Below are 15,991 nucleotides of genomic sequence, written 5' to 3'. Positions count from 1 at the left end.
ATCTTTTCACATCAATACATATGAAATACAAAAATTTTATTGGTGTTTTGGCTTCCTGCGTTTGGCTTCTCACTTTTTCCTCTGTACGAACCAATGACATCAAAGCTTCAAGTGCTTCTCTACTAAGTCTTCAACTAGTGCATAATTCCTTTTTCTCTTCAACTCTAAATTTATTTATTTGTTTATTGGATCTTTTTGAGGTATGTGTCTGTTCTATTTCTTCTACATGGGTTGCAATCATAAATCAATGAATTCTTCTATTAGAATATGTGTTTGGATGCTAGGAATATCTTTTTTTTTTTTCTTTATTGTAACTTATATGTGTCTCTCAATATCATTTATCCTCTTTGATATCTAAGAAATAGAATACAAATCTAAGTGAGATAGTTATGATGAGACTATGAATTCGATTTTGATTTTTTGGTTTTTTCTTAGAAGGGTTGCTTTTTTTATGTATAGTTTCTCAGAATTCCTAGTAAAAGAATATAGGCAAGAAAGCAAATTGAAGGATATATACATGTTTGTAATCATTACAATACAACAAGTCATAAAAGATCTTAGGAATGCATTTTTATTGTTTCGACCAAAAAAAGAAGAAGAAGTTTTCATGTTTCAAGGTCGTGACTTGCTTCTTGGAGTTCTTTTATTTGTAATGTTTAGTTGTTATGCTCTCATACTTACTGACTTTTCTTTTATATGTTGTTCTATCAACAATATATGTTTTTCTATAATGCAGATACTACTATTTGATATCCCAATTGAAATGAGTAATTCAACGACCACTGACAACATTGATGGAGATGATGATTTATGTGACTTAGATTGGAAACCAAGATGTGGAATGGAGTTCGATTCTCAAGAAACAGCCTATAATTTTTATAATGATTATGGGAGGAAAATAGGGTTTTCCATAAGGAAAGACAACCAAAACAAGAATAAAACAACATGTGAAGTCACTTCAAGAGTTTATTTTTGTTAGAAGGAGGGTTTTCGATCTAAAGATAAGCGGGATCACATGGTTAAAAACCCAAGAGCAGAGACAAGGACAGGATGCGGTGCTCAAATGGTTATCAAGTTCAATAGATCAAATGGTAAGTATTTTGTATATCATTTTGTTGAGCAACACAACCATCCTCTTGTAAAACCAGAGTGTGCACACATGCTACCATCTCAACGAAACTTACATGGCTCACAAGCTATTCAAGTAGATTTAGCAGAAGAATCTGGGATCTCGCTTCGTTCTACATATGAGTTAATGGGCAGGCAAGCTGGAGGAAGAGAGTCTCCAGGGTATACAAAAATAGATCAAAAGAACTATCTTCGATTAAAGAGGCAGAGCAAATTGGCATATGGTCAAGCAGGCAGCATGTTGAAATATTTTCAAAATCAGACACTTGAAAATCCATCATTTTTTTATGCTGTACAATTAGACAGTGAGGAGTTAATAACTAATATTTTCTGGGCATATGCTAGAATGATAATTGACTATGGCCATTTCGGGGATGTTGTTTCATTTGATACAACCTATAAACTAACCGAGCAGGCCGCCCATTTGGTGTGTTTGTTGGACTGAATCACCATCGAGAGATTGTAGTTTTAGGGGCAGCATTGATGTATGATGAAACTGCTGATTATTTTATTTGGCTATTTGAAACATTTTTGGAGGCAATGTCCAAGAAGGCTCCAAAAACCATTTTCACAGATCAAGATCCTGCAATGGCAAAAGCTATTCCAATTGTGATGCCAGACACATACCATAGGCTTTGCACATGGCATATAATGCAAAATGCCATCAAGCATTTAAAATTCAAGGGTTCCAATGGGGTGAGAAACATCCTTATAAAGCTTATGAATGAATATGAAGAGGAGGATGAATTTCAAGCTACTTGGGATGCAATTCTTGAGGAGTACAAAGTGTTTGATAACCCATGGTTGAAAAGCATATATGAGGTGAGGAAAAAATGGGCTATGACATATGTGAAGTGGGCATGGTCAGGAGGAGCAAAAACCACCCAACTTAGTGAGTGCTTTAATGCTAGCATAAAAGAGTACTTGAACTCAGACCATAATTTGCTGCAATTTTTCATGCATTTTGACAGGGTGGTTAATGATAAAAGGTATAAAGAGTACCAAGCTGAGTATGAGTTGTGTTATAAAAATCCACAAGTGAGAGTTCCTGCTATGATGGTTAAACAAGCAGGTGATACTTATACCAAATCAATATTTGAGGAATTTCAAAAGCAGTGTGGAGTGTCTCTTGATTTTCAAATAAAAAACATTGATAATCATGGTGAAGATATTGTGTATATAGTTTTTTCACCTTATGGTGGCTTTAGAGAACGACAAGTAAAGAGGAAAAGAGATTCAAACATCTCAGCTTGTAGTTGTAGATTATTTGAGATGAAAGGTATTTTGTGCAGTCACGCCATAAAAATCCTTCAAGAGGTCATGGGCATTCTAGAGATTCCTAGTCAGTATATTCTTAAAAGATGGACACGAAAGGCAAGAGCTGAAAGTGTACAAGACATGCATGGGAAGGACATTTAAGTGGATGCTAAGTTGCAACAAACTTCTTGATATAGATCTTTGTGTCACACATTTACAAGGATATCATCTAGGGCTGCCGAAAATGAAGATGCATATAGTATGGCCCTTAGCTATGCACACAATTTGAGCAAGATGATTGAAGACATGCTAAGTTTAAAAATTGATGGTCAAGTGCAAGATAAAAATGAAGGCTCTTCTCCCATTATCAATGCTCATGGTGTTCATTGTTTGGATGATGTAAATGTTGTCCGAGCAAAAGGAGTAAAGAAAAGAGAGACTTGTCGAGGAAGAAGACGAATCAAAAGTGCATTAGAGAAAGCTTTAGCTAAAAAGAAACGAACATCAAGCTCTCTTTTGTCAAAGGTAAAGTTGTGCTTTAAAAAGAAAATACAGTCTACATATATATATATACACACACACTAGTCATGACTATTATATATACACTAGTCATGACTGTTATATAGACATGATTGTTATAAGAAATGCTTGCAATTGTATATAATTATGTTCATTACATTATACAGGAATCACTTAGTTGTAAACAGAAAACTACAGCAGAAAATTATGTTCCTACTCCTCCATTACCTTCTAGCCAATGTCATCCACCATTTTACCCTACAAATTTGGTGAGTGCTTATGAATTTATTATGTATATTTGTATCTTTATGATGTCGATAATGGTTCTTTATGTTATTTTCACAGTCACAGGAGTATGACATGCATAATTCAATACCATGGATGGCAAATGAAGAACCTCAATGTACTACCTTTCAAGCATTACTTCAAACTAACCCCACTGCATTTGCCTTTGCATATCACAATTTGCAAGCTTCGAATGACATTCCTTCTAGTCAAGTATGTGTTAGATGTATTTCAAATACTTTATATTATTTGGTTAAGTGTGAGATATATTTTTTTGCCTACAATTTTATAACTTTTCCAACAAATATTTTGTAGGATTTAGATTTGAATGCAACTGATGAAGGACCAATGCCTTCAAGTTCTTATTAAATTCTTTTGCTTGTCTACTCCACTTTGCTGTAAGTCGAGTTGAACTTTGAGTGTCAATTAAGTTATTATGATGCAGGGTTGTTGTCTTTAATACTGTTTGGCTTGAGCAGTAGATTATATCTTGGAGGGCCATGGTTGGAATGTGATTTTGTATAGAACTGGTTGTTTCATTTGTGCATCCTTCAGAGTAGCAACCTTAATACCCATTCAGAGCAACACCTTGTATCAAAGCATATCACCTTGTAGAATTGGTTATTGGAAATCTGTTTCAATTGGCTTCACATTTTGTGTTCTACCTGGAATTCTTAAACTTGTGATAATATGACCAATTTCAGTTTAGTAGCTTGGCATCTCACTGAACTTTCTTGAATTTGTTTAACTTTGTTGATGTTTTTCAATCTAGTCTCTCTTTTTATACAAAAAGTCTCAAACTTGAATTCCATCTACATATGTTGATGTACAAGAATTGGAAAGTGTATTTGGTATAGACAACCCTTTTTTGAAGAGTAGTGGATTTAAATTTAAGGTTCACTTTGAAGAGAACTAACAGAACACAAATTGTGGAAAATACATATATACTGTAATTCATCATTTCTTTTACATGTTACAAGTACAAAAAATCTCATACTTGAGTTTCATCCACGTATAACAACTAAAACAATAGCCATCCACAGGGTCTTAAAAAATTTAGCACTCTTCATATGCTATTGAAATAGCCATCTCTGAACAGCATAATTCCATGGTAGTAGTTTCACATCTTCTTGAAAGGAAATCCATTCATAAACTGCATAAACAATATTAGAACATGAGGCCAATTGCAAAGGATACAAATTTCTCAAAAAGCTCAATAAGTCAATAGACAAAAACATGTAATTTCACAATAGACACAATTAAGTAAAAATATCTTACATCCCAAATTCTACATAAGAGAGTGAAAGAGTACTTAAGAATAAAATCTTCAATTGCACTCGGTGGATACTAATGCATTAACTACCTAAAATTAACGAAAAAAATAAATATTGAAATAGATTAATCAGATGCTTGCTTCTATTGTTTAACACATTGCTTCTATGCATCGGAATTCCAAAAATAAATTTTGGGAGAGGAAAGAGGATAAATAATCAAATAAATATGAGAAAAAAAAAATGATTCAACAAAACCTACTACAAGAAAAATTGGATTCAGGTTACAAAATTACTCTCAACAATCAAAATCATATAAACATTAGGGAACCCATTAACTAAATAACAAAAAAAAAAATGGCAGTTGGGTTTTAAAATCATGCCTCTATGGACAGTGAACAGAGAGGAGATGAGAGCTTGAGAGAATACCCAAAACTTTCAAATTCTTAGATCTGGGAGACGAGATGAAGGGGACAGAAGTTGAGATTAGAGAGTGAGACAGAGAAGCGATGGAAGGGGAAAATGGTGATCAACCAGGGAAGCCAAACATATGAAACCTGTTGTACTGTATTTTGTATTTTGTATTGTATGTTGTTTGATGTGAAAAGATAAATAAAGGTGGGCTTTAAAAATATGGTTGGTGAGCCTTGAAAATATGGTGTTGTGATGACCATTGGATCCTTTCAATGGCCAAGATCAAAAGCTTGGTATAAACCTGGTAGAGAGAGCCTGGCAGAGGATCCTTATCCATGTTTATAATATGATCACATTTATCATGCACAAAGTGCATTAAGCATTTTGTCATTTTGCTCTAATTATTGCTTAGGTTAGGTGGTTTCTAGCTTTTTTTTGTTTTTTCTATTTGCACTTTATGTTTGGGAAACAGTAGCCAGGAGGGGTGTTGTGTCTGGTTGATTACTATATAATAGCTAGGACGAAACTCTGCAGAAAACAACCAAGACTCTTGACAACACTACCCTTTCAGCCTTTCCCATTCTGACTGCCATGCAAACACCCTCAACCTCCTCCTGGTCTGAACTCAACCAAGAAATCAGAGACCTAATATCCTCTCTACCTACAGAAAAAGGTTGGGTTGCAAATTATCTCCATCAGTACCAAGGCTTTTGGCATGCAACTAGGCACATGCAAGGAGTTTTAACATGCCAGAAACACTTCCAAGCCCAAGAAACTGATATCTTTCTTGTTAGCACTCCCAAATCAGGCACCACTTGGCTGAAGGCAATTCTGTTTGCCCTGGTGAAAAGAGTGCAATATCCAGACCCTCAACAACACCCTTTGCTCACAAACAACCCTCATGTTCTTGTGCCCTTCTTGGAGCTTCGTGTATACATTGAGAATCAAGTTCCTGATCTCACCACCTTGAAACCTCCAAGGCTCTTCTCAACTCATTTACCATTTGTGTCTCTGCCTGAATCTATTAAAAGCTCTGCTTGCAAGGTTGTTTATCTGTGTAGAGATCCCAAGGACACATTTGTTTCACTCTGGCACTTTACAAACAAAGTGAGACCCGAGTGTAGGGTCATCATTTCACTTGAAGAAGCATTTGATATGTTTTGCAGGGGAGTGAGTTCGTATGGACCCTTATGGGACCATGTGTTGGGGTATTGGAAGGAGAGCTTGGAAAGGCCTGAAAGGGCATTTTTCTGCAAGTATGAGGAAATGAAAGAACATCCCACTCTTCTCTTGAGGAGGCTGGCTGAGTTCTTGGGGTGCCCATTTTCCCCAGAAGAAGAGACACAAGGAGTGGTGGATAACATCTTAAGGTTGTGTAGTTTCAACAGTTTGAGCAATTTGGATGTGAATAAAAATGGGAAATTATCATCTGGTTTGGAGAAGAGTGCATTCTTTCGGAGAGGTGAGGTTGGAGATTGGACGAATTATTTGACAGCTGAGATGGCGGAACGACTAGACTGCATCACTCAAGAGAAGTTTCAAGGTTCTGGGTTAAAATTCTAAGTTTGCTTACTTTGTTTTGCAAGCGTGTCAATGTGTGTACTTTCACTTTGGTTAGCTCCAGTGTCAATTATCTAAATCTCATGAAATAAAAACTGTGATCGAATCGAATGGGTTTGTCATTTTAGTCCAATCAATGATTGAATAAGATAAAGGGGGTCATCAATATTTCAAGCACAGAATTTGAGTCTCACGTTGATCGAGCTCTCTTCTCTTCAGCGCATCTTTCTCTTCTTCATCAAGAGTTCTTGTTCTCTCTCAGAGTTTTCGTAGAGAAATATTTTACATACATGATACATTTTAATTGAAAATTTCATAATTTAGTCATTCATTGCAATTTGGTGTAAAGTGTTAGTTATAATACTTATTGCAGAGAGAAGGCAGAGAAGTCTTGGTCCAGCTGAATAAAAAAGATGACAAGTGTCAAAATGTAAATGGATGTCTCATTAGGTGAGTGGCATTCTAGCCCCACCCAAGACTTTCTCCTAAAATTATACATATATATGATACTTTGATAAATAAAAGCCTAACCAGCTGTGAGCCACTACATATTTGTAATCCCACATCATGGCCTCATGGGCCACTTACATATTTGATATATAATTGCCACCTTGTTCTGCTCCTCAATACTTCAACTGCACCTATGGCTACTAAATAAAATATATTAGTGTGCGCTGAAATTTAGCTTACCTTGACTATCCTAGATACCTAATCTTCTATTCAAAGCAGTACATTTTCTGAACAGATATGAGATGTTTAATTTCCAAAGTGAAATTCTGGGATGAATACACTGCCAAGGTTCGTCAACCGGGCCGCCATGACTTTTGGAAGGCCCAAAAACGAAATTTAAATTGGGCCCCTAATAAAATCTTTTACAAAATAATTCACAATTAACAAGAAATTAATTAGGAAATTTTTGATTATATCAAGAAATCAATTAGAAAATTTTTGGTTGAAGTCAAGAAATAATTGAAAAAAAAATAATTTATAGGAATATAAGAGAAAAATTAAAAGGGAAAAACACACACTCAAATATTAATTACCTTTTTGTCTCAATGAGACCTCTCTAATTTCTTTCAGATTGAAAGAGTCTGTAGAGAACAAAAAAAAAAAAAATAGTTTTCCACAAGACTATATGGAGAGGCAAAGATCCGTCTTTGCCAATTTAAAACAAACATGCTCTTTGAATCCAACTTTTCAGAAAGAAGACATGCACTTTTGATAAAAAAAAGAAAAAAAAAAAAGAAAAAGGTGTAAACCCAAGAGCAAAAAGGACCCACTGCCGTGCAGATGAGGATGTTGACTTGCTTCTCTTGTGATTTACGTGAGAAACCAATGAAAAAATGAAACAAGTTGGCCAAACACAAATTAAGGAAATAAAAAGAAATAAAAATGTGGCATTCTTGAAGAAGATAACTACGTGAGTCCTGTAATCATTCTTGAAGATGGTGGGGACCTCGATAGTGATGCTACCTCAAGCAAAAGTTCTTTTCCTGATTCTAAATATAGGCAGAATTCTGTAATCTCAAATGGTGATGAATGGCAAGTTGTCCAGGGAAAGGGTTCTAAATTCATGGGATCAAAGTGCAAGCAAACTCACTCTGGCAAAACTTCTGGCAGAAATCGTTATGGGTTAGTTTTTGATTCCGAGAGTGGTTCTTCGGACCAGACAAAGGGTTCTACATTCAAGGGTTCAAAGTGCAAGAAAACCCACTCTGGAAAAACCCCTGGCATAAATCGTTATGGTCTTGAGTCTGAGAGTGGTTTGTCTGACCAGGAAAAGGGTTCTACGTTCATGGGGTCAAAGTGCAAGCAAACCCACTCTGGTAAAATTCCTGGTGCAAATGGTGATGGTTTAATTTCTGATCCCAATAGTGATTATTCTGATTGCGAGCTAATAGAACGTTCTTCTGAAAAGCTTCATAAGCATTGGGAAAAAGCTTCCCAAAAGAGGAAACAGGTTGTTCATAATGGTCAATCTGGTTCAGGGGATCAAGTTAGTGGATCTGGATCACATAATGATGCCCATGCAAAAGCTGAGGTAGAAGAGGCCCCTGTTTGTTCAAGTTCAAACAATGGAAATTATGTAAAAGAAAACCTTCCAGACTTCATGGGAACTCGTGATGGACATGTGGAGGGTACTTCTTTTGTTCCCCAAATGGAATCTAATCAGAAAGTTGGGGAGGAAAGTGTGTCAGCCAAAGAAACAGAATGTTTAGATAGGAATGATGATCTTCAGCAGGTTAGAGGCACAGTTACAGAAGATCCTCGTCTTTATGAATGGCAGAGTTACCCAAATGATGGTACCTCTAGTTTTTGTAATGAAGAAGAACGAAGTCCTGAAGGGCCTTCTTTGTGGTCTAAGGAAGAAGAACTGGGTCGTAAACAATCTAAACATACAGGGACTTGTTTTATGGATAATGTGCAAAAGTTCAGGGATGAAACTTGTTTTTCTGATTCCTTACTGAGGCTTAACAAGGATCAAAGAAAAGGTAGTGCTTTGAATCAAGAAGATTAATTTTTTCTGCAAGAACCAACATTATGATGAAATGCTTATTGACCATGACAGAGTTGAAGTAAGGGGCAAGGAGGATAAGTTTCATGATGCTCCTTCTAGTTGCAATACTTCTTTTCCAAATGAATATAGAAAAGGAGCTAGTTTGAGGAAAAAGAGAAAGAAGTTTCTGGACAACCATTTGATGAAACACACGGGGATTGTGGTGTTGTTCATTCTGAAGACAAACTTGGACCTGTTCCTGGAGAATCTGTATTCTTCACCACATTGTACAAGGGTAAGTCGGAAATAAGTAATGGAAAAGCTTGTTCCCAGGAGAAAGTTAGGGCAGATTCTGAAGAAGTAGCTTTGTGCAACACTTCATGTAATGGAGCAAGAAGTAATCAGGGGGGATTTGATTCAGCAAGAGGGGAAGAATCATGTGACTCGAGGATTCCGTTGCAGGCTCAAGATGGTAAAGTTAGTCCTGTTCAAAGAGATATATTCACTGATCGGGAAAAGTTCAAGGAGACTGCTGAATACAAGCGAGCAATTGAAGAAGATATGGCATCCAGGCAGCGAGTCTTACAAATTCAGGTTCTGCACATGCATGAATACTTTTTTTGTTTTACTTTTTTACCTATGTTCATTTTTGTTTTTGTTGAACCGTAAAAAAAATTCAAAAAAAATACAAAGGTTGAGGTTGAGATAAGATACCCATATACCATGTGCCACATTAATTTCAAATGAAAAACAAATTGAAAAATGAGATAATGTGGATTTATCTGAAAGCTTAATTATCTCTTATCTGATGAGTTTAAATTTAAATGGAGAAAGTTCTCATCTCCATCAGATCTCATCACTTAGACCTCTCATGAACTCTATAAATAGAGCAGGAGGGATTTAGAAAAAGAGGAGAAAAAAAGAAAGGGGAGACCGAAAGGCTGAAGGAGAAAGTACAGAGAGAAGAGAGAATTACTGCAAGACCGTTGCTGTTGCTGTTCAAATTCAAGGTAGTGGCCCTTGGCGGTGTTCTTTCTTTTAAGATGGGGGTTCAGGTCAGAACCCCCCATAAATTACTTTCGTCTCAAGATAGGGGTTTTGGTCTGAACCCTCCATAAATCTATCCTCTCTCAAAAAATGGGGATTCTGGTCTGAACTTCTCATAAATCCATCTCATCTCAAGATGGGGGTTCTGGTCTGAACCCCCCATAAATTGCTTTTTCTCAAGATGGAGGTTCTGATCTGAACCCCCAAAATTAATTTTCTAAGCTGGTGGTTCTGTGCTGAACCCCACGAAAGAAATCACTTTCTATGCCTTCAATTGCCAACCAGATTAGGAGAAACAAAAGATCTCCTTTTGCTGTATTGTTGAACGCAAAAAAAAAAGGGAGAGAAAGAACCCAACCAATTAAATAAGTTGCGGCTTACAAAGAAATCAAAGTCGCGCTTGAAAGTATATCCAAGTTCCCAAGATGAAATTGACAAGCCAGCTAGTCAAAAAAAAAAGACGAAAATAAAAGGGTGGTCTAGACATGTTGTGAAGCCAAGGAAAAGATGTGATGTTGCTTCCATAGTGCTTCACGTGAAAAGCCAAGGAAAAAAAATCAAGTTGGGCTCGTAGTTAAAAAAAAAGAGAGGCAAAAGAAAGAAAAGGAGAAAAACAAATTAAATGAAGCTATGGCAATGTAGCACAATAAAAAAGGGTGCTGCACTTCTGCCAGCAAAAGCCAAATGTGCTTCTCCACCAAAAGAAAAGGAAGAAACAAAACAATCTTGCTGCACCAAGCCTCACGCATGCAGCAAGCCTCCGTCCTTTTGTATCAAACTTATGAAATAAAGAGAGGATAAAGAGAAGAGGAAAACCAACAAAAAATATGGGACTAAGTTCCAGACTTGCAGAGAAGTCGGCACAAGTTGCATCCCTGGAAGCAAAGATGATCGTGGCCCATCAAAGTGAAGCTCTCAAGTCTTGAAGCTTCAGGATGAAGGAAAGAGCTATGAAATGCAGCCTCCTAAGTTTGATATTTTTTAACTCTTTTATTCTTGCTGCCACTAATTCAGAGGAAATGAAAAAAATAGTCTTTGACCACCCACTGCAATGGACAGTAGCCAAAAGCTTTGACAGGACCAAACTTTCAGTCCATGATAAAGAAGAAGTGGAGAGAACAAAGGACAAAGGATGGTCTATGCAAGGTTCCCAAGCTTGCCCCACCTAAACAAGTGGCTTAGCAAATAAAAGGCAGTAGACTTGTATTGCTTTCACTCCACTAGGCCTCTTGATTACAAAACGTGGAGGCCATTCCAAAACGAACCCATTAATATTTGAAATGCTATAAATGACTAGCATTTATTTTAATGGGGCAAAAGTTATCACCTGCAATCTTGTGGTCAATAAACCTGGTCCATGTCAAAGCTCCAGTAAACAATTTATTAGTGAAAATATTGACAGCCAAAGTTAATGGGATAAAACCAATTGAGTTCCCAATTAATAAACCAATATACCAATTAACATACAAGTAATTGGTATAAAAATCAAACAAAGTCCAATGGACCTCTCTCTAAATTCTTGTTTGCCCATTAATAAATAAAGAGTGTGTCAATTAATAAGTAATTGATACAAAGATATTAGTGGGCACATAACCAAATTCATGTTAGCCCATTATAAAAACAAATGTGTCATTTAACAAATAAATGATACAAAAATATTAATGGGCACATTTTCCTCCAAATCCCAAATTCAGACTCTTAGATTGGTACAAAGCCAACACTCTCAAATTGGTGCAAAACCAACTTTCTCAATCGGTACAAAACCGAAACCAAATCCAAACCCCAAATTCAAATTCTCAAATTGGTACAAAACCAAATTTCTCAATCGGTACAAAACCAAAATTAATTCTCAAATTCAATTCCAAAAAAATGGCACAAAGCCAATCAAGTCAAATTTTTTTTACTGAACTACGTCTGGTTTGATCCCATCATGGGTACGTAGGCAATGTGAGCAAAATTCACACTCAACTTCATTCACAAAATTTTTTAAATTCCCTTAGGAGTTAATTCATACAAATTTCTTTGAATTAATTTCGCACCAAATCAAATCCACCCAAATCCTTTAGAAATTAGCTCTACACACAAAAATCCCTGAATTAATTTCTCAAATCAAATCCAAGAGCTTTAAACCTTACCCAAATTACTCAAATCATTTAAATGGGTCATTCACCCATTTAAATTCCAAAATCTTGGAACTACGTGTGGTTTGATCCTGCAACGGGTACGTAGGCAACCTAAAATATGGGTGCAAGCGCAGCCGCAAATAAATTCCTTTTCAATAGGTCTTTCACCTATTAAAAATCCAAACACTCACAAAGTGATTGGTTGGTTTCATTGCAATTGGAATCAAAGGGTATTCCCTTAAGTCAAGGGATTGTAATTAAGAGATGTACTCCATCTTGAATGGGTCGTATCCAAAATAATAAAACCCTCATTCCTTAAATGAATTTGGGTGAAATTATGTTAGGTAATAATATTATTATTTATTTACAATTTTTGTTCAACAGTTTTTTTGGTTCATTGGAGGCCCATTGGTTCCTATAAGCTTACACAACAAGAGATAGGCTTCCTATAAGCTCATGGGTTGAATCCAAGGTCTCCCTCTTATTGAAGGGAAGAGTAACCACTTGGCTTCTGGTGTTGGTAGTTACTTTTATTTTATTCGTCATTGAGTATTATAGTCATTCTGGAATAGTTCATATCATGATTTTTTTTTGGTGATTGTGCGTATCATGATTTGTTATAGGGGTTCTGGTGAAATCTAACCACTATTTTAATCTGTCATATTTAGTATATTTATACATGCTTGACAACATATTCAGTCATCTCAGTTCTGTGAATGACCATTTTACCTGACATTAAGTATACTTTCTGTTTTTCAGGCAGAAGAGGCACAGAGATTGCGCAAGAGGAGAAAAGCTGAAAGCATGCGTTTATTAGACATGCAGAGAAGGCAAAAGCAACGTGTGGAAGAAGTTAGAGAGACACAAAAGAAGGTTTGGATTCATATATTCAACATCTTATTTTCCCCTCTGAAGGCTGCTTTTCCTCCTCTCTTGACTTGTTTTTCCTTGTCTTGACTTTATATTCAGCGTTTGGCTATTATTTCCCTTTCAAGTTTAAAGGACTGTTTTTAAGATCAAGTACAATTGATTAGATATTTCTGATGTGTTAGTAAAATAATGCCATTTCAGGATGAAGAAGATTTGAATTTGAAAGACCAACTTCGTGCTGAAATAAGGAAGGAGCTTAACAGATTGGAATTGACATGCATAGATATGGCTTCTTTGCTTCGTGGCTTCTTTACAAGTGGGGGCTGGTTTCCATCCTTTGCCACATGAGGTAAGTTAATTAAGCGATTTATGTATGATGCTTTAGGTTCTTAGTTGTTTCTGGTTCAATGATTTTATTTTATTTTTTCCTAAAATTGAACTGTGGGTTTGGTTTCTCCATAGATGTGGGCCGCTAGTACTACCATTTGAATATTTGACACATACACACACACGCGCACACACATGCATACATGTACATATGTGCATATCTGTATATATTTTACTTTCAACTATTATAATGGAAATGGCCATTCAAGGTGCATGCAGCTTATAAACGGGCATTGCTAAAATTTCACCCAGACCGGGCATCAAGAAATGACATACGCCAGCAGCTTGAAGCTGAGGAAAAATTTAAGCTTATATCTCGCATGAAGGAGAAACTTTTATTGAGATTTCCTAGTCTTACTTCCTTTTCAACCTTCTTTACAATGGAAACAATAGGAGGATATAACCTTAGAGATTCATTGATGATCATACTCAGCTGCATCCATGATGAAAATGAAAAATAGAACAAAAGACAAAAAAAAAAAAATCAGGATTTAAAACTTAATTAAGAGCACTCCTGCAGTCACTTAGACAACAAGCATTGATTGAGTAGTTAAATTTCTTACTGTTTTCAGTTTGGCAATGCCATCAGGATTTGGAATGTGTTTGCCAAATAATTGTAGGACCTCCTTTCTTGCTTTTTCTTGCCAATCTGTGTGGTGTGCCAGAAGAAAGACAGTCCAAGCCATCAAAGTATTAGTGGTTTCTTGTCCAGCAAAGTAGAATGCCTTGCACTCATCGACCAAATTGTCGAACGAAATCCTCTGGTTTTCATTGGCATATATCATGATGAGCCTTTAAAAGTAATCCAAGAAAATCATTCCCAAAGTTGTCTTCTTCTCCACTCAATGCCTAATTTTCTCTTTTCTTCACAATCTCCATTATGGAGTCGCGTATTCCTTTCGCAAGCTTCTCTGATTCAATCTCATCACTGGTTTTTAGAAACATACTGCAATGTTGAGTGAAAGACTAAACATGAGAATTGAGAACATACTGAGTTCAGTTATAGGAGATTTAGTTAAAAGGAATTCAGCTACGAACCTGATGCCAGGAAACCTTAATTTGAAAATATGTTTGAATACCAAAATGAATGGAAGACTAATGAGAAGTGACAACAGACATAATCCTCCAAGAATATTGTTGGAAATAGTTTCTCTAATATGAAATGAAATTAATCCTATTTCTCATATTCTCTTGAGAAACATGTGGTTATGTATAATTGTGCTCATGAATTAGTTAAACTGAAATTACCTGAATCTAGGAAACCTGAGTTTGAAAGCATTTTTAAATACCAATGAGGATAACTTGATCAACATGTCAAAAATGTTCTTCCCTTCTAAGTAGCTGCTGCCAAATGCTGTCCTGGAAATCACTTCTGAAGTGAACAATCTAAATTCTTCAAACACCTCAATTTCTTTGCCGTGATGATTTTCCCATCTTTCTAGCATCGTCTCAGCACTGGCTACCATTGCTGGAATCATACTCTAGTAAAAGTGTAAAACAATATATAGAACCATCATGTAATTACTAAACTACGTATGACACTCTTTGAAAGAATCATATATATATAGTCTTAAGAACTTACTTTTAAGCTCTCTCCATGGAAAGCATGGTTGGCCAACTTTCTCACTTTTGCCCATTTTTCACCTTCTGCTGACGACATGCTATTTCCTAATAGCTTCTTCGTGTAGCCTTGGAACTTCCTTTGATGGTAAGCTCCATGTTTGTTATTCAGTATCTCTTTGCACAACTCAGGTTCCATAATGACCAACTGAGCTTGACAACCACGCCATTGAAGAAAATTATTTCCTGTAATTGCATGCCATTAAAAGTGACAAAAATTTATCTTTGAACTAACATACTGAAAAACCATAGTACTAAATTAAGAGCTTAATTGTTACCATATATCTTGGTCCATGAGTGAATATGAGGATCAACTGCAGAAAGTATGTCATGTGATAAATTTTTGGGCCTGCTCAAGGCTTCCTTTTGCATGTTGGAGATTTCTTTGGTGTTTCCATGGATAAGTCTGTAAGAAGGGCCTTTGATTCCCTGCAAAGCCATCATATTCTGTATGCGAATTGGTGTCCACCATATTTTGTGAAAGATCTTGATGAGAACTAAGAGAAGGAACATACACAGAAAGCTTGAAACACTGATTACTGGGTCTCCAAACCAACTCATTTTTTCTTCTTGTTTTTCTCGATCTTGGGATGTATCTCTGAGACTTTGTACTGAGTTTCAACCGTCCAAAATTGAAGTTTTTGCTCTTGTTGAAGGTTGATTCTGCATGCCATCCATGTGGAATTGAGAATTTATTATTATTGCATACACGTGGTTAAAGTTTTATTAACAAATGCGTTTTAGGACTCAAACAAGTTTCCACCTTGTATTGGGTTTCGTTGCTCTGTGGGAGTATTGTCTTCTAACTGAATCCTGATTTTGTAAAAGAGCCAAACAATGATACATGAAACGTGGTACTGAACAGAACCACAGTCAGAGTAACAAAATCAAGGAACCAAACAGACCCCGGAAATCCCTAAACACAGAGGAACTCTATATCATCATGGATGGGCATTTCAATTATTATCATGGACCATGGTTATAGTTGGCATTGTTAAATTTTATGAAGGGTA

General features: G+C 36.1%; 1 protein-coding gene and 3 pseudogenes across 2 annotated transcripts; 3 read left to right on the top strand and 1 right to left on the bottom strand.

The window, feature by feature from the left end:
- Positions 1 to 730: 730 nt before the first annotated feature.
- Positions 731 to 3,452, top strand: LOC147295299 (protein FAR1-RELATED SEQUENCE 5-like; annotated as a pseudogene).
- Positions 3,453 to 5,497: 2,045 nt separating this feature from the next.
- On the top strand, positions 5,498 to 6,473 carry LOC147295298 (cytosolic sulfotransferase 5-like). Its single transcript, XM_086233912.1, has one exon. The coding sequence runs from the start codon at positions 5,604 to 5,606 to the stop codon at positions 6,435 to 6,437; it is 834 nt and encodes a 277-aa protein (XP_086090038.1). The 5' UTR covers positions 5,498 to 5,603; the 3' UTR covers positions 6,438 to 6,473.
- Positions 6,474 to 6,868: 395 nt separating this feature from the next.
- LOC147295297 (uncharacterized) lies at positions 6,869 to 13,696 on the top strand (annotated as a pseudogene). The gene is made up of 6 exons (XR_015120248.1): positions 6,869 to 6,884; positions 7,844 to 9,052; positions 9,094 to 9,525; positions 12,861 to 12,974; positions 13,173 to 13,320; positions 13,568 to 13,696. The product of XR_015120248.1 is annotated as an uncharacterized LOC147295297 (transcript).
- Positions 13,697 to 13,698: 2 nt separating this feature from the next.
- LOC147295296 (cytochrome P450 CYP749A22-like) lies at positions 13,699 to 15,539 on the bottom strand (annotated as a pseudogene).
- Between the last annotated feature and the right edge of the window lie 452 nt (positions 15,540 to 15,991).

Source organism: Dryas octopetala, chromosome 2, assembly GCF_963921425.1.
Source record: "Dryas octopetala chromosome 2, drDryOcto1.1, whole genome shotgun sequence".
Taxonomy (NCBI): Eukaryota; Viridiplantae; Streptophyta; class Magnoliopsida; order Rosales; family Rosaceae; genus Dryas; species Dryas octopetala.
Note: the sequence above shows the minus strand (reverse complement) of the source record. Positions and strands in the feature narration are given on the sequence as shown.

What these genes read in the sequence shown, in the direction of transcription:
- LOC147295298 (XM_086233912.1), top strand. Translation starts at nt 5,604, where the DNA reads ATGCAAGGAGTTTTAACATGCCAGAAACACTTCCAAGCCCAAGAAACT.